Source organism: Bacillus rossius, chromosome 10, assembly GCF_032445375.1.
Source record: "Bacillus rossius redtenbacheri isolate Brsri chromosome 10, Brsri_v3, whole genome shotgun sequence".
NCBI classification, from domain to species: Eukaryota; Metazoa; Arthropoda; class Insecta; order Phasmatodea; family Bacillidae; genus Bacillus; species Bacillus rossius.
In genome coordinates this window covers 24,225,927-24,249,971 of record NC_086337.1, presented here as the reverse complement: position 1 = coordinate 24,249,971, position 24,045 = coordinate 24,225,927, and the positions used below count along the sequence as shown (strand labels likewise).

Genomic DNA, 24,045 nt, shown 5'->3' with positions numbered 1-24,045 from the left:
ACTCTCTGTTTACAGATTATACATTGGTAATAACTATATAATTCCACTAGTTACCAGTCTTTAATGATTCAGATGTATACTGCTCTTAGGCAAGTAGTATATGTTGGTACATCCGGGCGCAGGGTACATGCTCAGGTGCCGAGGTGCCGACCACCATCTGAAGTCACAGCGGCCATATTGGGTGATGGAGTCACTGTTGAACTTTTCGTTACGGTGACCATCTTGGATTGTGAAATCACGGTGGCCAAATGTTATTATGTCCTTGACCTTGACCTTTAACCTTGACCATTTACCTTGAACATGAACTTGACCCTTGAACTTGACCTTTATCTTTGACCTTGACCTAGACCTCGACATTGACCTTTGACATTTTATCTTAATCGCCATATTTAATTTCGCCATCTTGTAATCAAGCGCCTCAATCTCCAAATGTTGCACTTTTTTTTCGTTAAAACAGCCATCTTAAAAATCAGTAAATATTAAGCTTGAAAATTGGAAACATTTTAAAATTTATAAAATATTTAATTAATCAAAATTTAATTAAAAATTCATCAAACATTTCGAAATTTTCAACCATCTTGAATATCAAATTTTCCATCAGAATTAGTCTGGAAATTAAAACAATATATAATATTTCATATAATAAAATCAAAATGAAACATACTCATGCAATGATTTCTTTGGTACAAACCTGGCAAGGCCATTCGATAAAAAAAAGGCAGCAGATTCTTCCTCCGTGGAAGCCACCGGCAGACTGACCTCCCACCACTAAAATCAAGGGAGATATTACATCGACTAATATGACGTCATGGCGATCATATTATCGTCTGCTGAAGGCCAGCATCTTAGATCCGACATGTCGTTTTCGTCTGCTAGAGTGCGCTGTCATCATATTAGTTTAATTTTTTCATGCTAGAGTGCGGTAATTACTTATTAACATGCATTTAACTGTCATGTCATCCACCATCTAGTCGGCCATCTTGGTCAACATATAGAAAATCTGTAGTTATTGACCTATAAATTCGGGAAATATTCCAAAAATCATAAAAAAAATCTCATTAAAATAATGATTTATCCGATTTATTCCCATCCACAGTTGGATACCAGGCAATAAATAATTAATTAAAGTTATTAATTATATATTAAACGGTCTAAGGTGCAGGATACAATAAATAAAATGCATCAATATAACATGAAACAACCGGGCAGAGGAGAAGGGAGTTAGCACACACCAAGTGCCAGTCACCCATGTGGTAAGGACCATGGGATCGATCGATACCCATCCGCCAAATTTATATTTTATTTTTGTCTTCACTTCTCAGCAGCCCTTTGGTCACATTTGTTTTTTTAACCCCCTCCATTCCGTTTATAGTCACATATTAAAAATATAAAAATTGAGACTGTCCACTTAAATCACGTGGAAATTATCTCTGAAAATGTTTTAAGCTTTCTAACTTAAAAAAAAAATGGTACGTTCATGTGAATCGTAGAAAGTTTCGTATATTATATTTGCTCTGGTTGGATTTTGGTTGAAAAATATATTTTAAAAATCCCCTTTAACGAAACTTTGTGGAAAAATGCGTGTTAAAAAGTCTTGCAGAAAACCTGTAATTTTTTTTTTTTTTTCCGTCGGATCGTGGACATAGTGTTGAATTCAGAAGATAGGCATTTCAGCCATATTCAATTGTGATTGCTGCTGGATGTTTCAAAGAATGGTTGTTAGTTCCAGCGGGAGAGGGTTGGGTGTCGGAACCGACAGATTTCTCTCTCCCCCCCTCCCCGCCAACCGACCAGGGCGTCGCTATTGCGGGGAGTGACGCAGTGGCGCCCGGCGTCTTGCCCAAGGGCGGGATTTCCGCGAGACGCAACACGTTGCCAACCCTGCGACGGAATATTTACCCCTTGAAAGTGAACCACGCTTCTAGTGTCTATATATAACTAAATATTTATGTGTCTATACAACAGTTCTATTTATCTAAATAAAAAAATACATATTCCAGAAATAAATGTATGGCCTGAGTTATTCTACGAAAATTCGTTGCTTAAAAATAATTCATCCAAATGTTTTAATAAGCATGATTCTATTCGATAAAGAAATGTGTGTATGGTACGTTTATCTGAGAGGCCACTCTGCAATAAATGTTTTGTTAGAATTTTGGCGTTAAAAAAATTCCATTCATAATAGAACGTTAAAAACATAATATGAATAAAAATATATTTTTTATTTCTCTATATATTAATCATTAATTACAGTATATAATTAAATTTCACCATCAAAGTAAAACAAATATATTAAAATCTTACACTTATAATTATACTTTATATAAAGCACTATTTGCGTACCGAATAGAAATACTCAACAAATGGTCAACTATAGTAAGCTAAATCTTCACGATGAAGTTTTTTATCTAGGGAAAGGAAAACCAAATTACTTTGTTACTTGCAGATTTTGTATAGCGGAAATCATACTTGCTTTGACGTAGAATAAATTCCTTACAGCGGAATTTGGCAACTATTAATAATCTAACTTTATGTCATGAGATCTTTCTTAGTTAGGATTGGAAATTTTCAAAATATTTTTTATTTTAATTGTAATATAACTGGCTTTTCTATTATTATGAACAATACCTCGTAACTTACATTTGCATCACTTCAATTTACAACTTTTGAAGTGTTACTTCTTTGCAGGGGGGGGAGATACAATTTTTGACCGTTACGGAAATTCCGTGGTGGGAGAACCGGTAGAGGAGGGGATTGAGTCAGCGGCGACACCACCCCAACGCATGCACTAGCGGTCAAATGGGATAGGTACGTACCGATGCTATATGTTCGTTGTAACGGCCGGAAGGGGAGACGGCAGGGAAGAGGCAGAAATGACGCAGCAGTGATGCTACGAAATTCGTAACACTGCTTGTGTTTGTCTACTCCTCAGTTTTCGCAACGACAAACTATTTACGCTACCATAATTATTTTATTTAATTTAAAGTACATACAAATTATTTATTCTTGTCGAAAAGAGTTATTTATTTGTGTAATCAACTTTGTAGTATCATTAATTTTTATGTGAACAGTGTGATTCAAAATGTAAATAATATTTATCTTTATATACTTACATAATTAGCATTAGGTATCACTTCTGTTACACGTGGACTCTACGCTCACACACACTTTATTAAAAAAAAAAAAAAAAACAGTAATTTTACAGCATCCAGGACACACAAATTTTCCACTTAGTGAGACAGAGTATTTGAACGGAGTTTCTTTACATTCCAAGGAGAAAGAACGTTCACTGATATATATATATATATATGATCGTCCACTTCTCGGGCTGTGTTTTCTCATCCACCTCTTCGGCGCCGACAAGAGACGCTTGCCGCCAGATAGCATCGCTGTCGTTGCGGCGAGAAGCGTCAAGTGATATCTCCAGGGGAGACACTTGCTTTGAAGCGCGAAGGCCTGGGAGGTGAGTGAACGTCACTTCCTGCAAAGTTTCGAACCTTCTCTGGAGATGTGAATGTGTTATCATAGAATTCGTGAGCGCCAACAGCAATTTCTACATTTTTCAACTACCACCCTCGAATAACATATCCTCTTACCAACTGCGGACATTAATTTTTTGAAACGTAGCATATTATTATTAATTCAGCAAATTAAATTTACTTATATTCCCGATTCTGGTTAAAAAAAAAATAACAAGCTTCTCTCAGTATTTAAATTAATTTAATTTTCTATAACATGATAGTTATACAGTAATTATTATTATTATTATTATTTTCTAAATCGTTTCATAACCAAAAAATGTAAACTGTATTTCAAGCGAGGCCGTTCTAAAAACATCGTATTCAGTTTATATCAAATAATTAAATATAGGTATACATATTATTGAAAAAATCAGAACTCACTAAAATATATATTTTAGCAATGGTTTTGTAAAAAAAAACTTAATATTTGGAAATAATAGAATTTATTTCAATAACATGATACACAATAGATAACACTTTACATTACTTGTGTCTTTTTTAACTTATTTATAATATTGTACTATTTTCGTAAAGTTATGTGAATAATTCAAAAAGATTTTATTATATGAAAGAGACAAAAAAAGGTAGTTATATTTAAAATTTCATTAAAAACTAATCTGATTTATGTCAATATTTCAATGGGAATAATGCGTAAACTCAGTAACATTTTATTAAAAGTAAAGTATTCTGATAGTTTAACTCCTGTTTTACGGTTTTCGTGCAAATATTTACATTACTTAGATTAAAATTACATTACTTTTTACTTCGCAAGAAAACTTATTAATTTTAATTTGGTTCGCAAGTCAATTTCACTTTAAATTACAGTAAGCTATCTTTTACATTTCCACATTTATTTAGTATGAAAACATACCAAAAATAATTAATATCATACCTACACTTATTTCGCCTCATTGGAGATACCAAATTATTGAATTAATTTTGATATATTCGCATTTTTATTTGAAATTTATAACAACAGTTCCAACATTCTTAGCTGACGTATTGGTGGATTAGTAGTTATAGTGGATAATAATGAAATAAAACTCACAAAATTTTCAACAAATTCTCTATTCCCTCAAGGATACCTTTGCAAAATTTATGGAACTAAAATTTAGTAAATGCGGCAATATCCATAAAAAAATCATTCCGGTTGTATATCCTAATGAGTGACTTACAAAATATTTATATAATATTTACTTCAAGATTAAATTATAATTTCTCTTGCCAAATGTATTGCATAATAATTTAGTGGATTCCATATTTTTTTTCTTCTCTTTTTAACAATACAACACCTGTTATAGCGTAAAGTGAATTTTTTAAAAATTATTATTTTGATGTAATTTTATTAGCGTTGTATATGTGATTTGGTTTTTCATAAAACCATGTTCACACCCGTTCTAACAACTTCAGGTAGAATTTCAGAATTCATAGAAACAATTATGTACATTTTGTATTTTTACTAATCATACTGAATACTTTGACTCCCTCTTGATTTGCTTGGTTAGAAATTATTTTTGTAACCAATGAAAACTTTCTTCCTTTTCAATTCCCACCCCCCTTCCAAAGAGTCGCACCTGTGTTTTCGTACCATGGCGTCTCTGCCTAAGGACGGGACCAGATAGCAGTTCCCGAAACGTCCCTTGTTTCTGTTTTGGAAAACTATTGTGTTTGTTTCGTCTTTTCGTTTTGTCGTGTTTTTGTCTCGTTTCAACTGTTGTGCTGAATTTTTTGGGTTCAATATTTTTTGTGCTGTCATCATTTGTGGTTTTTTTTTCGTTCTCTTCTGTTTTGGAAAACTATTGTGTTTGTTTCGTCTTTTCGTTTTGACTTTTTTTTGTCTCGTTTCAACTGTTGTGCTGAATGTTTTTTTTTGTTCAATATTTTTGTGATGTCATCATTTGTGGGGATTTTTTTTCGTTCTCTTAGTCCATTTTTCTTTGTTTTTCTTTGTTTGTTGACCATATTCCTGTTATGGAATATTATGTGGTGTTTACATCTTGTTGACAACAGCAATTTGTTTGCTTAATTTGTGTTTTTGTCTTTTGGGTATTTTTTTAGTTTTCTTCTACAGAAAAATTGCTTAGCAGTGGCGTATGTCCAAAAGCTTTAATCAAGTCAGTATTCATAACTACCATAAATTAATAATAAATTTCAATGCATAACCCTAAGTTCGTTTCTTCATTATAGATCGCCGGCAGTTTGGTTCATTCGTTGACTTTTCCTGCCATGCTCACGATTTACAGTAGGAAACAAGTCTACTTGTATCACAAACCTAAAATATCACAACCTATGAAAGCACTACTTCATTCAACATTAAACAGAATAACTTTTTAGTAACAAATTTGACAAGAGCGGCTAGTAACACGCGTGACCTCAAGACTTCACAGCACTTAGGAACAACAAACTGGCCACAGACAGAGGTTCATGCGCATGCGCAGGTCCGCGGCTGTAGCAGCTTTTGAAACATACTTTAAGGTTTTTACGTAATTAAAAATATACGAAGTTTTGTAGCGGAAAGATTAATTCCCAAATTTTATCTCATTTTCTATCTTATCTACAGACTTATTATTTTACATTTCACATTGCTCTGAGTATGAGATCCATTTTATATAACTTAATATTTAAATAACGGTTTCTCAAAGATTATATGCACACATAAAAGGAAATTCGATTGAAATAAATATCTTGAAAATTTTCTAGTTAAATAAAATAAATGTATGCTTCACTTCCTCAAAAACACAGTAGAAGCCTTCCATTAGTAATCTTATAAATTGAGTATTAGCAAGTATTATTTCTAATGACCAAACTGTTGAAAAAACCGTGATAAATGTCTACAGCACGTTACTAAGTGAACATATTGTCACCTTATTACAAGTAGTCAACACAATTTCTGTAATACTATTGCAATTTGCTTGCGGATGAAACATAATTGTCACAAAGCGTTTCAATTTTTTTGCAATGGGGCCTTTTGATTTGCTCTCACGTTTTAATATATTTTTAGTGCAATCCAAGTAAACAACCTGATTCAATTTACTGGATATATTTTGAAGAATGTCTTTATTTATATCATCAAAGGGAGATTAAGACAAAAATATTCAAATTGAAAAAACAAATTCGTTTTTCCACTATTACCGTTTGTTGTATTAAAAGTATTTATCTAAAAAAAACTGCTACAATATTTAGAGTATATTTCTAACATTAAATTCTAATAGCTAATATTGGGGCAATGAATCTCTAATGTACCTACAGATTTAGACTGTGCTAGTTTATGGCTTGCCTGTCGTGAACCTTCTGGTATATTCTGGTGTGTTTGTCGCATTATTTGTATGATCGAAATCTTGCCTTCATCTTCTAAAAGAAAATTTCACTTGTACCATACTCTGCATAAAAAAAATATGTCTGTTGCAGTGCGAAAGCTAATGGATTTGTCGATTCCACTGCTAGCGATGAAGATGGAACATAAGTTTGTTAGTGGTATTTCTATTTGCAGTAAGGACGTGAATTTACACTGTATGTAGCTAAGAAAAAGTTTTGTTTACAACAGTAGCAGCAGTGGTCATAAACCACAGGTTTGTAATAGAGTGGTTCGCTGCAGTGGCAGCCATGCGCCCGAACTGCATGTTGGTAATAGGGTTGTTTGTTAAAGTGGCAGCGGTGGACATGAACTTAAGGTTATTAATAGTGTATTTGTTGCAGTGGTACCCATGCACATAAACTACAGGTTAGTAATAGTATTGATTGTTGCATTGGCAGCCGTGGACATGAGATAGAGGTTAGTAATAGTGTTGATTGTTGCAGTGGCAGCCGTGGACATGAGATAGAGGTTTATAATAGTGTTGTTTGTTGCATTAGCAGCTGTGGACATGAACTAGAGGTTTGTAATGGGGTTGTTTGTAGCTTTGGCAGCCGTGGACATGAACTAGAAGTTTGTAATGGGGTTGTTTGTTGCTTTGGCAGCCGTGGACATGAATTAGAAGTTTGTAATAGGGTTGTTTGTTGCAGTGGCATCCGTGGACATGAACTAGAGGTTTATAATAGTGTTGTTTGTTGCTTTGGCAGCCGTGGACATGAACTAGAGGTTTATAATAGGGTTGTTTGTTGCAGTGGCAGCCGTGGACATGAACTAGAGGTTTATAATAGGGTTGTTTGTTGCAGTGGCAGCCGTGGACATGAACTAGAGGTTTGTAATGGGGTTGTTTGTTGCTTTGGCAGCCGTGGACATGAACTAGAGGTTTGTAATAGGGCTGTTTGTTGCTTTGGCAGCCGTGGACATGAACTAGAGGGTTATAATAGGGTTGTTTGTTGCAGTGGCAGCCGTGGACATGAACTAGAGGTTTATAATAGGGTTGTTTGTTGCAGTGGCAGCCATGGACATGAACTAGAGGTTTGTAATAGGGTTGTTTGTTGCAGTGGCAGCCGTGGACATGAACTAGAGGTTTATAATAGGGTTGTTTGTTGCAGTGGCAGCCGTGGACATGAACTAGAGGTTTATAATAGGGTTGTTTGTTACAGTGGCAGCCGTGGACATGAACTAGAGGTTTATAATAGGGTTGTTTGTTGCAGTGGCAGCCGTGGACATGAACTAGAGTTTTGTAATGGGGTTGTTTGTGGCAGTGGCAGCCGTGGACATGAACTAGAAGTTTGTAATAGGGTTGTTTGTTACAGTGGCAGCCGTGGACATGAACTAGAGGTTTGTAATAGGCCTGTTTGTTGCTTTGGCAGCCGTGGACATGAACTAGAGGATTATAATAGGGTTGTTTGTTGCAGTGGCAGCCGTGGACATGAACTAGAGGTTTATAATAGGGTTGTTTGTTGAAGTGGCAGCCGTGGACATGAACTAGAAGTTTGTAATGGGGTTGTTTGTTGCAGTGCCAGCCGTGGACATGAACTAGAGGTTTGTAATAGGGTTTTTTGTTGCAGTGGCAGCCGTGGACATGAACTAGAGGTTTATAATAGGGTTGTTTGTTGCAGTGGCAGCCGCGGACATGAACTAGAGGTTTATAATAGTGTTGTTTGTTGCTTTGGCAGCCGTGGACATGAACTAGAGGTTTATAATAGGGTTGTTTGTTGCAGTGGCAGCCGTAGACATGAACTAGAGGTTTATAATAGGGTTGTTTGTTGCAGTGGCAGCCGTGGACATGAACTAGAGGTTTGTAATGGGGTTGTTTGTTGCAGTGGCAGCCGTGGACATGAACTAGAGGTTTATAATAGGGTTGTTTGTTGCAGTGGCAGCCGTGGACATGAACTAGAGGTTTGTAATAGGGTTGTTTGTTGCAGTGGCAGCCGTGGACATGAAGTAGAGGTTTATAATAGGGTTGTTTGTTGCAGTGGCAGCCGTGGACATGAACTAGAGGTTTATAATAGGGTTGTTTGTTGCAGTGGCAGCCGTGGACATGAACTAGAGGTTTATAATAGGGTTGTTTGTTGCAGTGGCAGCCGTGGACATGAACTAGAGTTTTGTAATGGGGTTGTTTGTGGCAGTGGCAGCCGTGGACATGAACTAGAAGTTTGTAATAGGGTTGTTTGTTACAGTGGCAGCCGTGGACATGAACTAGAGGTTTGTAATAGGCCTGTTTGTTGCTTTGGCAGCCGTGGACATGAACTAGAGGGTTATAATAGGGTTGTTTGTTGCAGTGGCAGCCGTGGACATGAACTAGAGGTTTATAATAGGGTTGTTTGTTGAAGTGGCAGCCGTGGACATGAACTAGAAGTTTGTAATGGGGTTGTTTGTTGCAGTGCCAGCCGTGGACATGAACTAGAGGTTTATAATAGGGTTGTTTGTTGGAGTGGCAGCCGTGGACATGAACTAGAAGTTTGTAATGGGGTTGTTTGTTGCTTTGGCAGCCGTGGACATGAACTAGAAGTTTGTAATAGGGATGTTTGTTGCAGTGGCAGCCGTGGACATGAACTAGAGGTTTGTAATAGGGCTGTTTGTTGCTTTGGCAGCCGTGGACATGAACTAGAGGGTTATAATAGGGTTGTTTGTTGCAGTGGCAGCCGTGGACATGAACTAGAGGTTTATAATAGGGTTGTTTGTTGGAGTGGCAGCCGTGGACATGAACTAGAAGTTTGTAATGGGGTTGTTTGTTGCAGTGCCAGCCGTGGACATGAACTATAGGGTTATAATAGGGTTGTTTGTTGCAGTGGCAGCCGTGGACATGAACTAGAGGTTTATAATAGGGTTGTTTGTTGCAGTGGCAGCCGTGGACATGAACTAGAGGTTTATAATAGGGTTGTTTGTTGCAGTGGCAGCCGTGGACATGAACTAGAGTTTTGTAATGGGGTTGTTTGTGGCAGTGGCAGCCGTGGACATGAACTAGAAGTTTGTAATAGGGTTGTTTGTTACAGTGGCAGCCGTGGACATGAACTAGAGGTTTGTAATAGGCCTGTTTGTTGCTTTGGCAGCCGTGGACATGAACTAGAGGGTTATAATAGGGTTGTTTGTTGCAGTGGCAGCCGTGGACATGAACTAGAGGTTTATAATAGGGTTGTTTGTTGAAGTGGCAGCCGTGGACATGAACTAGAAGTTTGTAATGGGGTTGTTTGTTGCAGTGCCAGCCGTGGACATGAACTAGAGGGTTATAATAGGGTTGTTTGTTGCAGTGGCAGCCGTGGACATGAACTAGAGGTTTATAATAGGGTTGTTTGTTGCTTTGGCAGCCGTGGACATGAACTAGAGGGTTATAATAGGGTTGTTTGTTGCTTTGGCAGCCGTGGACATGAACTAGAGGGTTATAATAGGGTTGTTTGTTGCAGTGGCAGCCGTGGACATGAACTAGAGGGTTATAATAGGGTTGTTTGTTGGAGTGGCAGCCGTGGACATGAACTAGAAGTTTGTAATGGGGTTGTTTGTTGCAGTGCCAGCCGTGGACATGAACTATAGGGTTATAATAGGGTTGTTTGTTGCAGTGGCAGCCCTGGACATGAACTAGAGGTTTATAATAGGGTTGTTTGTTGCAGTGGCAGCCGTGGACATGAACTAGAGGTTTATAATAGGGTTGTTTGTTGCAGTGGCAGCCGTGGATATGCAGGCAGTGGAAGGAAAGAGCGTGGAGATGCCGTGTAACGTCACGTCATCCGACCACGACAAGGTCTACATGGTGTTCTGGTTCAAGGAGGACGCTGGCATCCCCATCTACAGGTCAGTTTCATGCGCCGATCAGACGCTAATGATCTAAACTTACATAAAATTTAACTACCACCTAAAATTCTAAAAAAAAATAATTAATTTAAACAATGGCCTGGAAGCAAGGTATAAAATAAAATGCTCATTACATGGTATTTTTCCAATTAATTTGACTGCACATATAATAAACAAAGTTTCAGTATCAATTATTTTGCAATAAATATATAATTGATTTTGCATGCTTCTCATATTTATTAAAAAAACATTTTGATTATAGGCAATATGTTTTTTTAACTCCTCTCTTGTTCCGTCAGATATCGTTTTAAACGTTCGAAAATTTTTCTCCTATCTCTTCCCCAAATGAAAGGCAATTGATATGTTCTAAATTGTTAGTAAAATATTGCAAAATATTTATAAAAACATTTTACTAAAGTAACTTACGTAACTATTTACACGTTTTCTTACCAAAAGATAAAAATGAAATTCTTATGTATATGCTAATTTTTTTTAAGATTTATCGATACTTTTTATTTATATGAATTACAATGTGTTTAGAAATAAAAAAAAAAGTTTTATATAGTTTGGAAAATTAATATATTTCCCAAAGGTTTTATATTTTTTATCATAGTAAAAAATTATTACTTAATTCTAAGGACCAACGGAACATGCTGTAGGATTGCCATAAATTTTTATAAGTTATGTTTGGTTTGGTGGAGGTTTTGATCAATTTCATTACTTCTAAGTATTTTTTAAAACAAATCAAGACATTGCTAAACAATTTATTTTTTGCAGTTATATTAGTGATGTTAAAAAAGCTTTTTGCCTGATAAATTCTACCAGCCTGCAACTTTAAAGGCGAAGTTATTAATTTGCATCAAACCTCGTCTCTTACACGCTTTTCCTTCATTGTTTTTTTTTTTTATCTTTTACACCACGCACATCTCTCACATAGTGGTCTTGGTGCTGCCAACTTTGGAAAAGCGAAGTGAAATGCTAAAGAACTTGCCCCAAGCAGAATGATCGCAGATATTGTTTGCGGCAAATTTCGCCATTTTGGTTGGCTCGCGCAACTTTCACTATGCCGAGGATTTAGTCGCTCCCATTTCTCCATCCCTCCTTCCCACTCCACGTTCCACTCCACTATGCTCCTTTAGGAAACCGCCCCCGCTTACCCCCTCTGCTCTCCACCGTTGCTTAATATGCATGAAAATCTCGCAGCGCAGAACGTTGTTCGCCACGATAGGTCACCCCCCTTCTCCACCAACACACATAGTTTTCCTGCTCCACCGGCGATCCCATGCTCGAAACTCAGATTACTACCACCGAAGTTCCCAACCTCCCACCTTCCCCCTTTTCCCAAAAAAACACGCCCCCACACTTTCAGATATAAGCCGTTCATCCGCTTTGCTGAGCCTCCCGGTAACAACTGTCACAATCCATTCTACTTAAACAAAACACGTTTTTGCTCCAACCCTTTGCCAGCTCTCTCTCTCTCTCTCTCTCTTTCTCTCTCTCCTTATTACCTTTCAAGTAATTTTTACTTTTTTATCGTGCAGGTAATAAAAGTCAGAATGAATAAATTCTTTCGATTCAAACCAATGCTTGTAAGCTCGGGGCAAAAATAGGTATACTTCATAAACATTATAATTATTAACCTAATTAAGTTTGTCGTAGCTTTTAAATTACCAAATTGCTGCAGAATTTAAAATTTTTTAATGAAGGTGTGATTTTTTTATTTCATTTTAATAAAAGTTTTTTTTTTATTTATTCAACGTCTGAAATAAAATTTAAATCCTAAATCTGTTAAAAAGACATGACTTAAAAATGTATACTACAATATGCGGAAATAAATTGAAAATGTAAGAAATAGTTTCAATAACATATATACCTCAAACTCAATGCAATCGTTACCATATTGAAAGCAGTGTTTGTGAAACTAATCCAAATCTAAAATTTTTATTTCAAGTATTTTCCTATTGTTTTCTCTTGATAAGACAAAATAAAATAAATTATAGTAAATTATATTAAGTCACTAACATTAATATTTTATTTGTTTATTATCGTCTTTTATTGGCCAGTTTAGTTTATACATCAATCGAACTTCCATTGTGCTCCTTAAATAAATAATAATTTTCAAAATATTAATAAGATGCTGCTTACTATGTGGCAAAACATTAAACTTTAGCAAAACATAGCGGAAACTGTGAAGTTGTTAAATGATATATATATATATATAAAATTTCGCTTGGAAAAATACATTTCAAATTATCCATAAGTACAAACATATCTGGAAAACATTCTTATTTCTCGTTCACAATTTGTAACGTTATTATATATATATATATATATATATGTGTGTGTGTGTAACTTGACATAAGAATTTACGATTGATTGAAATATGTTCTACGAATCCATGGCATCGTGTGTTTTTTTGAAAGGCAATTTGACGTCTCCTGGCTACTAGGTTGATGGTGTGGTGTGTATTAGTGGTGTAACAAATATTACATTCACGATTATTCGAATATTTCTTGGCATTAGACATTTGCAAATGCGATTATTCTGCGAATGTGAATATTGGAAAAAAAATATACTTGTAAAGTGAAAATATTTATAATTATATATTTCATTAGCATTATTATTAGTGAAGTTATTCTGGCTTTTTTGACGTGACAACGTCTAATAAATCGATGAACGCCGGCTGCAGGCACAAAAAAGAGTCCCGTTACGTTGTGTCCCGTTACGCTCATTGTACGCTTGCGCCGCATCTAACTCTCTTCCACTCGATTGGAACAACCATCGATTTGACCTTTTTTGAGGCACATTAAACTTGAAACACTCCACATTAGTTTCCTACTTTTCCTATCATCGTCCTATCCTTATCAGAATAACACAGATTGGAAGAAGTTAAATAGCAAACATGTATAAAAGTTATAGTTAAAATAATCTCTTCGTTAAATTAATAACCATATTTGAATTAATGAGTGCAAATAAAAGTAAATTTATCAATTAATTTGTAGATTTCATTTCACTCCTTCTTTGTATCGATACAAAATAGTGATAATTCAATAAAAATTATTCAGTTTTATTCATAAAAGTATGCAATCATTTCATCAATGTTTTGTTATGACGTTGTCACGTTAAACTATCGTCCGTAAACCGACTTTACAGACAACCAATTTTTTTTAGAAGAATAAATTAAGTTTTGTAACTAATGAAACCTTTCATGTATATCTTTCTTTAGCCTTTACTTCAACATTAGTTAATAGGTAATAAATCTTACGACTTTTCATTAGAACAAAAAGCAGATATTTAAACAGCATAATTATACTCGAGAGTTAAATCTTCTATCAGTCATTGCTTACATATTATTTTGCATTTTAGTGTTTTAAATAATTAACTTCTCTTAAAAAATAATAGTTATAATTTTAACAAGCAGAAACTTTATTCCTCCCTTAAATATTAATGTCAAATCTTTAACATTATCTTCACTTTTAGTGTTATAAATCACCAACTTCTTTAAAAATATTCGCATTCTGGAATGCCTAAAAAAATTGACGTTTGTTACGTCAATAGTGTGGATGTAAAATAAAATGCTTGGCCGACATTTTGGCGTGATTTGTTGCCGGCATCGTTGATATGATGGCGGGAAAGCAAGATATGAGTCGTGGCGAAACGTCGGGCACGAACGTAGCCTAAAACAGAACTTTAAAAAATTGGTCGTATGTAAAGTCGGTTTACGGACGATAGTTTAACGTGACAACATCATAACAAAACATCGATGAAATGATTGCATACTTTTATGAATAAAATTGAATCATTTTTATTGAATTATCACTATTTTGTATTGATACAAAGAAGGAGTGAAATGAAATCTACAAATTAATTGATAAATTTACTTTTATTTGCACTCATTAATTCAAATATGTTTATTACTTTAACGAAGAGATTATTTTAACTATAACTTTTACACATGTTTGCTATTTAACTTCTTCCAATCTGTGTTATTCTGTTAAGGATAGGACGATGATATGAAAAATAGTAAACGAATGGGAGTGCTTCAAGTTTAATGTGCCTCGAAAAAGTCAAATAGATGGTTGTTCCAATCGAGAGGAAGAGAGATAGATGCGGCGCAAGCGTACAATGTGCGTAACGAGACACAGCGAAACGGGACAATGTGCGTAACGGGACACTTTTTCGTGCGTGCAGCCGGCGGTCATCGATTTATTAGACGTTGTCACGTCAAAAAAAAAATTCGAGCTGATTTTCCTTGTGGAAACAAAGCTTGCGGATATTTTTTTTTTTTTTCCGCCGTTGAGTTTTTTTTTTTTTTGCGGGTGGTCATCTCCCCCTGTGTTGCGTCATGCCCGCAGGGAGGTCGCGTTCCGATGCGCACACCTCGTCCGGCGGTCGTTCCTGTCTCTCGCGTGACGTGAGGCGACGGCTGGGCGGGCCGCGTCCGACGTGTACTGACCCTCCCGCACATCCGCCGGATGCTCGCGTGCCGCATTGTGGCTCGGGGTCGCGTGCGATCCGGGCGACGCGACGGAAGGCCGCGGCTTGTTTGTCCGAGTGGCGCGACGCTGTCAGCCAATTGTTGTGCGCGTCATTTGGCTCTTACGTGCGCTTCAATATCAACATTGATAGAGACCTGTTAAATTCGCGATTTCAAATCCCTAAAGGATAGACTCCATGATCCTCTATGCACTCGTGAAAATTACATCTGCTGATTGGTTACCGACTCGTAACACCTGTTGACTGGAATGATCGTGATTCGCTAATTCTTCTGTTAAAGATTTTTCATTGGCCCAGAGTCCTTCAGATAAACTGTGGCCCAATCGCTGAAGCAAAATAATGTCAAAAGTATTCGAACTCTACCCTATCGCGAAATGAATCCGCGAATTTTACAGGTCTCCACACATTGATAGAGACCGGGAAAATTCGCGGGTTCAATGACCTTCAGTATAGACTCCAAATTCCTCTACACACTCGGGAAAATTCCACCTGTACATTGGCTGCTGACTTGTGAGTCGTCTCGACTGGGTGGCCTGTGATTCGACACTTCTATCAGTGAGGGTCTCTAATTGGATCTCAGTCCTCCAGATTAACAGTGAACCAATGGCACAAGCAGCACTAAGGTATAATTAGGAATTTGAATTTTAGCATAACACGAAATGAATTCACGAATTTTCCAGGTCTCCACACATTGATATTTTATTTATTATTATTTTTTTTTTGGAAGTACAAAGGGAAAATGTCGAGGATACAAACAAATTTCCATAGTAAGATGGCGGACCCACGCGCATGATCACAGACCCGTAAATACTAAACACACAAATATCAGAGGCCATACAAAACGTATTTGTGAGCTGAAAGAAACTTAAGTGACAGTGATACCATACTTGGTAAACTAAAATAGTCACAGTAAAGTGTGTTTTCATTTTTTTTAAATACAAGGATCCTGATATCACAAAAATTGTAATTAATTTCAATATAAATAAAGAGCGGGTTTAACTCAGCACACGTGATGAAAAGTGAAAATTCTTTGGCATTTCAAAATTTGACTCATAAGTAAATCTTAAGGGGTGAAACGGCCGAGAGATTAAAAGAGAGAAAGAAGGCAATTATCTTAATAAAAATGAAAAAAACAAAATTGCTCAGGATATAGATAATTATTGATCAATCAAAATTGATTTTTTAACAATAAATATTACTCACTGTTGAAATAATCACACCATAAAATGTTGTATTTAGTTTTTCAGGACATCTACTTAGCATGAAAACAATTCTAACTAAAATTTTCACATATTTAAAAAGGGAAACAATTTCGATAAATTTAATTCTGAACCACATTTATATTATTACTTAGTATTACCTAGCAAAATCATTTATACTACTTAATAACGAGTAAAACCGCGTGGTATTTTTGACTTTTATTTATTTTACAAATGTGTAACCGTCCTACAGTTTTTTTTATAAAAAATTAATTCTAATATAAATTTAATTAATAAACATGAATTAAATTTATTTCTCACTTCAAAATAATAGCTCATGATATAAATAAATAGTTATAACTTATAAATCAATTTTGATTAGCAATAAATATTACTCACTGTTAAAATACAACATAAAGAGAATTGGTTTTGTAAATATCAAAGCAAGGATTAATTATACTTAATTAATGTTTAATTTTATTTTAATTAATGTATAGGTTAGATGTAATCGAGCATTCTAATAGTCTGATTTTCTAGTTCTGCAAATATCCCGTTATCAGTTATAGTGTAACCTATTATGCCAATATGCTACATAGACATACTGCAATGCTTTCATAGGCATTGATAAAGCTCTGCCGTCGAATGAATGAACAATGAAAAACATGTCCACCGCTCCGCGACTTGAAAACTAAAAGTCACGGACCTATCTCACGGTAATAAGTAGTAGGATAGACCGGGGGATATCGGGTCACGGGGTAAACCGGGTCATCGTAACAATATCTGCTGTCTTGTGGCGAAAGAATGAACTGGAGTCTACGGAACCTACCAAAGAGTGCTGCTATCTGTCTATACAACCGTCCACTGCAAGGCGAACATCGTCTGTAACAACATTCTGGTAGTCTGTGCGACATGAACCCGAACCTGTGTAGTCCTGAAGTGGAAAATTCTTAACAATGTAAGTTTTATTTTGTTTCAAATAAGCCTTTACGTTCGCATTTCGAAATAGTATTGTAGTTTAAGTAATGGAGTACGAAAATATGTACCCAATTAACATTCTTCTGCATTACTGAAGCTCTATATGTTTGACAGAATTTATAATATTTTTCTTTTTTTTAAAGTGCGAAATGGGGTAACTCGGGTCGCTGCCGTTGGGGTAAAACGAGTCACTGCAGTGGGGAAATCGGGTCGCTTCATATATTTGCTATATATTGTGAAGCACTTTATTCTTCTTTCTCAATTTTTAAGTTAAGACCTATTCTAATTAAGTGGAAAAAATGAATTTAAGGCACATGACTTCAAATTTGTTAAAATTTGTAAGTACTTATAATAATATTGAAGTTTAGGACATGTTTAAATAATGAAAATATTATCCATGTAAATATAGAATTACGAGTTCACTGCCAAATATGTAAATGGAAGGAGCACCACTGAAGAAGTGAGATGCCTGTTACCAACACCGGAAAATTTAACACCAAAGGGAATAGGTGAACGAAAAACTGTTGCTTCTCTAAGGCTACTGTCAAAAGAGAATCGCACATTGTTGGAATCCGGGAAATTGAAAAGCAAGAAGCAGGTGTTAAATTAAGTTCAAAGCAAAGCAAAATTGAACCTCTGAAGACGAAGAAGCGAACAAAAACTAAAAACACATCCGAGTTGGAAATTTTGGAAGAAGGCCAGGATGATGAGGAAGATGTTCTCTGCAATATGTGCAAAATTGCATACAAAGACATCAGAAGCTGCACTGCTGGAGACTGGATTCAGTGCCAGTCTTGCAAAATGTGGTACCATGAGCGCTGTGTTAATGCTTTTCAGTGTCAACAGTTTGTATACGGAATGTGTCTGTCAAAACAGTAAAGAAAATCTGTTGATCCGATTTGCCCCACTTGTGATCCGATTTACCCCACTTCTGTCCAAATCGGGTCAAAACATTTCTTTTTCCTTTTATCAAGTTTAATGTCAATTCGTAAGGAAGATTGGCTAATGTTTGTATGTAAATATGTACATAAATGTATGATATTACTGTAGATTATTTTATGGTAAATTAATATTGGTTTTATACTTATTCAGGAATTTCAAAAAATTGACCCGATTTCCCCCGGTCTACCCTATAAAAAAGTGCTTCTGGGCCAGGCTTAAGGCTGTGAAGCTGTTAACTGAATGTCATCTTGGTTTGTAACGTCACGGTGGCCATCATGTATGACTACCTTTTCATTTGACTTGACTCTTGACCTTCAAAAATTGCCAAAAAAAATGCCAAAAATAATTCAAGTTAATTTTTTTTGGTGGAGGGAGAGGTAAATTCGCCTAAAAATTCCAAAAAATCCGACAATTTTCTTTTCCAGGGAAAAATTCTCTTTTCAAGGAAAAATTTCCGGTTTTAAGGCCCCATAAAAATGAAATGTCCCCTAAGCAGCTTATATTCCCCACCGTCAAGCCACCTCAAGCCACCTAGGTCATGACCTTGACCATTAGGATTCAATGGTTCTCCATCTAGGATTCCACCCTCATGGATTCAGCCATTCTGAAAACGAGCGCCCCACTACCCAATATTACACTTATTGGATTTTAGAAACATTTCACTTTTCGTTACGGCCGTCACATTGTATTTTATAAATGATGCAGATTTAAATTCGGTCGACATTTTGAATTATAGAATATTGCACTTCCCATTACTGTCACCATCTTAAATTCTGGAATGTTGCACTTAACGTTATGACCACCATCTTGAAAATCCGTAATTTTTCAGATAGAAAACTAGAGGAAAATTTTAAATTAATAAAATACATATTTACAAAATGTTATAAAAATTAACTTGTATCATGGAGTCCTCGGTTCGAACCTGGTGAGGGCAATAAAAAAGTGTCGGATACTTCCTTCACGGAACCCACCGGCAGAATGACGTCCAACCACTAATGCCAAGGCAATTACTACATCAGCCAGTGTGTCATCATGGTGCCCATCTTAGATCCACCATTTTCTTTTATTCTGCTAGAGAGGACTGACACCATGTAGACTAAGTTTATTTTTTTAACCACTAGAGTGCCGTATTATTGTTTACCTTGGCATTCATTACCTTGTCGGCATCTTGGCTGTCATCTTTAAATTCAAAAAATTTCAGGAAACAATTCGGGGAACATTCTAAAAATCATCATAAATTCACTCATTAAAAGATTTATTTATTCAATAGAATATTATCCTTGGTTTTATCCCGGCTCGAGACAAAAGAATTTTATTTTATTTAAAAAAATATTTATTCAATTTTATATGTTATCTTTAAAAGATTTGTGCAATGGGAGTGCATGACTTGATGTAAGTTTTTGGACATACGCCATTGCTAAGAAATTTTTTCTGTTGAAGAAAAACTAATAAATAAAATAAATAAATAAAAATAAAAATAAAAATACTCAAAAAAAAAGATACAAAAAACACACAAAATTAAGCAAACAATTGCTGTTGTCAACAAGGATATGAACACCACAAAATATTCCGAAACAGGAATATGGTCAGCAAACAAAGAAAAAACAAAGAAAAATGTACTAAGAGAACGAAAAAATCCCCACAAATGATGACAACACAAAAATATTGAAACCCAAAATAATTCAGCACAACAGTTGAAGCGAGACAAAAAACATGACAAAACGAAAAAACAAACAAATACAATAGTTTTACCTAAACAGAAACAAGCGACGTTTCGGGAACTGCTATCTGCTCCCGTCCTCAGGCAGAGACGCACATGGTACGGAAACACAGGTGCGACCTGTGTTTCCGTACCATGTGCGTCTCTGCCTGAGGACGGGAGCAGATAGCAGTTCCCGAAACGTCGCTTGTTTCTGTTTAGGTAAAACTATTGTATTTGTTTGTTTTTTCGTTTTGTCATGTTTTTTGTCTCGCTTCAACTGTTGTGCTGAATTATTTTGGGTTTCAATATTTTTGTGTTGTCATCATTTGTGGGGATTTTTTCGTTCTCTTAGTACATTTTTCTTTGTTTTTTCTTTGTTTGCTGACCATATTCCTGTTTCGGAATATTTTGTGGTGTTCATATCCTTGTTGACAACAGCAATTGTTTGCTTAATTTTGTGTGTTTTTTGTATCTTTTTTTTGAGTATTTTTATTTTTATTTTTATTTATTTATTTTATTTATTAGTTTTTCTTCAACAGAAAAAATTTCTTAGCAATGGCGTATGTCCAAAAACTTACATCAAGTCAATTTTATATGGTGAAAAATCACAAAAGAGGCTTGAATTCCTCATCAAATATTCTTCAGTAAGACGCTGATGTCACACTGGCCACCATTTTCGAAATTCATAATTATTGACTTAGAAATTCGAAAAAATTATAACAATTAAATAATTACCTATAATTGTAATGAATGCTTCAATAGATTTTCATCCGCAGTTTGATAACAGAAAGTTCAGAGTTAATTTAATTGATTAATAACATACTAAGAAGTCTAAGTTCCGGGATACAATAACTAAAAATCATCAATATCACATGAATCAGGAGGTCTTAGGAGAAAGGAGTTAGCACACACCAAGTACCAGTCGCCCATGTGGTAAGGACCCTGTGGTTGATACCCACCCGCCAACTTGTATTTCATTTTTGCCTTGCATAAAAAAATTGGTTGTCTGTAAAATTGGTTTACGGACGATAGTTTAACGTGACGTCATAACAAAACTTTAATGAAAATAAAATTGAATTTTTTTTATTGAATTATCACTATTTTGTATAAATACAAAGGAGTTAAATGAAATCTACAATTTAATTGATAAATTTACTCTTATTTGCACTCATTAATTCAAATATGTTTATTACTTTAACGAACAGATCATTTTAACTATAACTTTTATACAAAGAAGGAGTGAAATGAAATATACAATTTAATTGATAAATTTACTTTTATTTTCATTCATTAATTCAAATATGTTCATTACTTTAACGAAGAGATTATTTTAACTATAACGTTTATACATGTTTGCTATTTAACTTCTTCCTATCTGTGTTATTCTGTTAAGGATAGGACGATGATAGGAAAAGTGGGAAACGAATAGGAGTGTTTCAAGTTTAATGTGCTTCGAAAAAGTCAAATCCATGGTTGTTCCAATCGAGTGGAAGAGAGATAGATGCGGCGCAAGCGTACAATGAGCGTAACGGGACAAAGCGTAACGTAAATATGTGCGTAACGGAACAATGAGTCATCCTTTTTCATGCGTGCAGCCGGCGTTCATCGATTTATTAGACGTTGTCACGTCAAAAATAAATTCCAATACATGTGAAGTTCAAAGTATTCACGTACGACTAGTCAAAGTATCTAAATTCATGCTAGTTAACCACAAAGTTTTTAATAGCTCTCGAGGCTAGACGCAGAGGGTAGTCGAGCGAAGCACGCCTGCCGACACGTGCAAATGAACATTGGGCCCTCGCGCACGGGGAGAGATTCGCAAGCTTGCAGAACCGTCAGGTGACCGTCCAGTTGTTAGCTCGAGACACGTAGCACTGCTCACCCAAACATCACACCAAACCGTAAAAACAAGGTTGAAATCATAACCAAGTACACGAAAAAGGACTCGTTAGAATCGCTTCAAAGTACAAGAAATGGAACGGGAGCAGAACACTAGCCTACCAAAGTAACATTTGCGCCCCGAAAAAAAAAAAAAATTGTAGTACATGTGATCTAACACAGAGATGAACCCAGACCATATGCCACAAAAGAGACATCGCCACGATTGATAAGAAACATCAAATCTTCATACATACAGGCCAAACATTTCCGAACCAAGATGTATTTTTCCTCAATTCTCAGAGATTATTTTAAACATATCATGTTCAATGTCAGACATATAGACCAGGTGTCCCCGAACCACGAGTTCGATCATGACCTGAGTACAGACTTTGCGATGCATCATCAACGAAACGACACACATTCAACAAAAGAAAAGGACACGCAATGGCCATGCAATACACACACTGGACATGTAATGCACACATTGGACACACTGAAAACACACTGGACACACACTTGACAAAGAACACTCACGTTTAGCATCAAATGACATACTGGACATACACTGGACAAACAGGAAACCTTGGACACACTTTCGGAAAAAAAGGTTACACTGGACATACACTGGACACTCTGGAAACACCGGACACACATTCGACCACAGGGACACACAATTTACAAAAAGGTCACACATTCAACAAGAAGGACACATTTGCGACAAAAGAGACACGCTGGAATTACTGGACACACATTTGACAAAACGGACAAACATTCGACAAAACGGACACACATTCGAAAAAACGGACACTCATTCGCCAAAAAACATACATTAAACTAAACGTACACACTGAACACACACTGAACACACACTGGACACACTGGAAACACACTGGATACACACTGGACACAATGGACATGCAATGCACACACATTTGACAAAAAGGATACACCATGGACACGCAGTCGAGAGAACTAAGTCTTAGATTTCGAGAAATGAAACAATAATGTTATAATCCAAATAATTGATTTATTTTTCAGATATTTGTACACGCAGGTAAAACAAGTTATAATTGTATGTAGCCAGCATTTATTAGTTCACGGAGTATGGTGAATATATGTTTGATGTGCGAATAGTTTCCTCCACTAAAAGATGCCAGTAGCAGTCTCAGACGAAAGACAAATACGTTAAGATCTTCCCATTCTCTTCTGCTACCATCATCTTTCTCGATAGTTTATTATTGATGTATTTACGATCTCTGAAGTCTTCGTATTTATCGTCAGCCTCAAAGACACTATCACCATCATCGTAGAAGTCAGCGTGTTCACCTGGATTACTGTATGAATTCGAAATCGTTGATTTCGAAGCTTCTTCACTGTCGTTAAACTTACTTTTTAAGAGTCCATATTTTTTTACAAAGTACGGAGAATCTATTTGAATTTGACTTAATGCATTTAAACTTTTCACGGTGATGATACTTCTATTGTTTTCAGTCTTCCTTAAACCGTCAGCTTCCTTCAATGTAAGTTCTTTGTCAGGATCAGGAGAGCTATGAAAATCACATTCAATTCAAAAAAAAAATATTTACTTCATGGAACACACTTTTCTTTAAAATTGTGGCTCCATATTTTTCCTGTATCTTGTAAGTGAGATTAACTCTACAAGTTCTGACGTGTCGTTTGGAGATATACATTCGTGTAAACAACCTGCTCTATCGATCACAGCTTAAAATTTGGCATTGCGAGTTTTTAACAGAATATTTTTTTTTCGTGCCATATGGCATTCTTTCTCTGGACACACTCATTTCTCCAGTATCTACAGCAACACAACAACGACTCTGAGAAAACCAATTTGCCAACACATGGCTGAAATCGCACGCCTTCAGTTCCCGGTAGGAGAAAACCGGGAGTTTCTGCAAGAGAACGTGATGTGCGTAATGCGAGAACCGGTGGGTTTTCTCGGAGTGCTCCCGTTTCTTCCACTAATTCATTTCTCACTGCTACAGTTTGCCGTTTGATTCTCTTACACAAAAAAATATATGAATTTTTTTTTTACCTAGATTCCTATGGAAACAAGTTGCCAATAAATAGTTTATAATACTGCAAGGAAAAAAAATTGTAAATTTTTACTACACATGACTGTTGTTATATTTGCATGAATGAGATACTTTTTTTTTGAGCTATAACTGA

The 24,045-nt window shown here is 35.7% G+C and overlaps 2 protein-coding genes across 2 annotated transcripts in view; one reads left to right on the top strand and one right to left on the bottom strand.

Moving 5' to 3' along the window:
• Nucleotides 1–24,045, bottom strand: part of LOC134535850 (uncharacterized) — a 249,011-nt gene that overhangs the window by 17,434 nt on the left and 207,532 nt on the right. The window lies entirely within an intron of this gene.
• LOC134536306 (nephrin-like) overlaps nucleotides 10,537–24,045 on the top strand; it is a 414,417-nt gene continuing 400,908 nt past the window's right edge. The window contains exon 1 of the mRNA XM_063376058.1: nucleotides 10,537–10,662. Coding sequence (XP_063232128.1) covers nucleotides 10,547–10,662 — 116 coding nt within the window. The 5' untranslated portion in view covers nucleotides 10,537–10,546. The remainder of the gene's footprint in view (nucleotides 10,663–24,045) is intronic.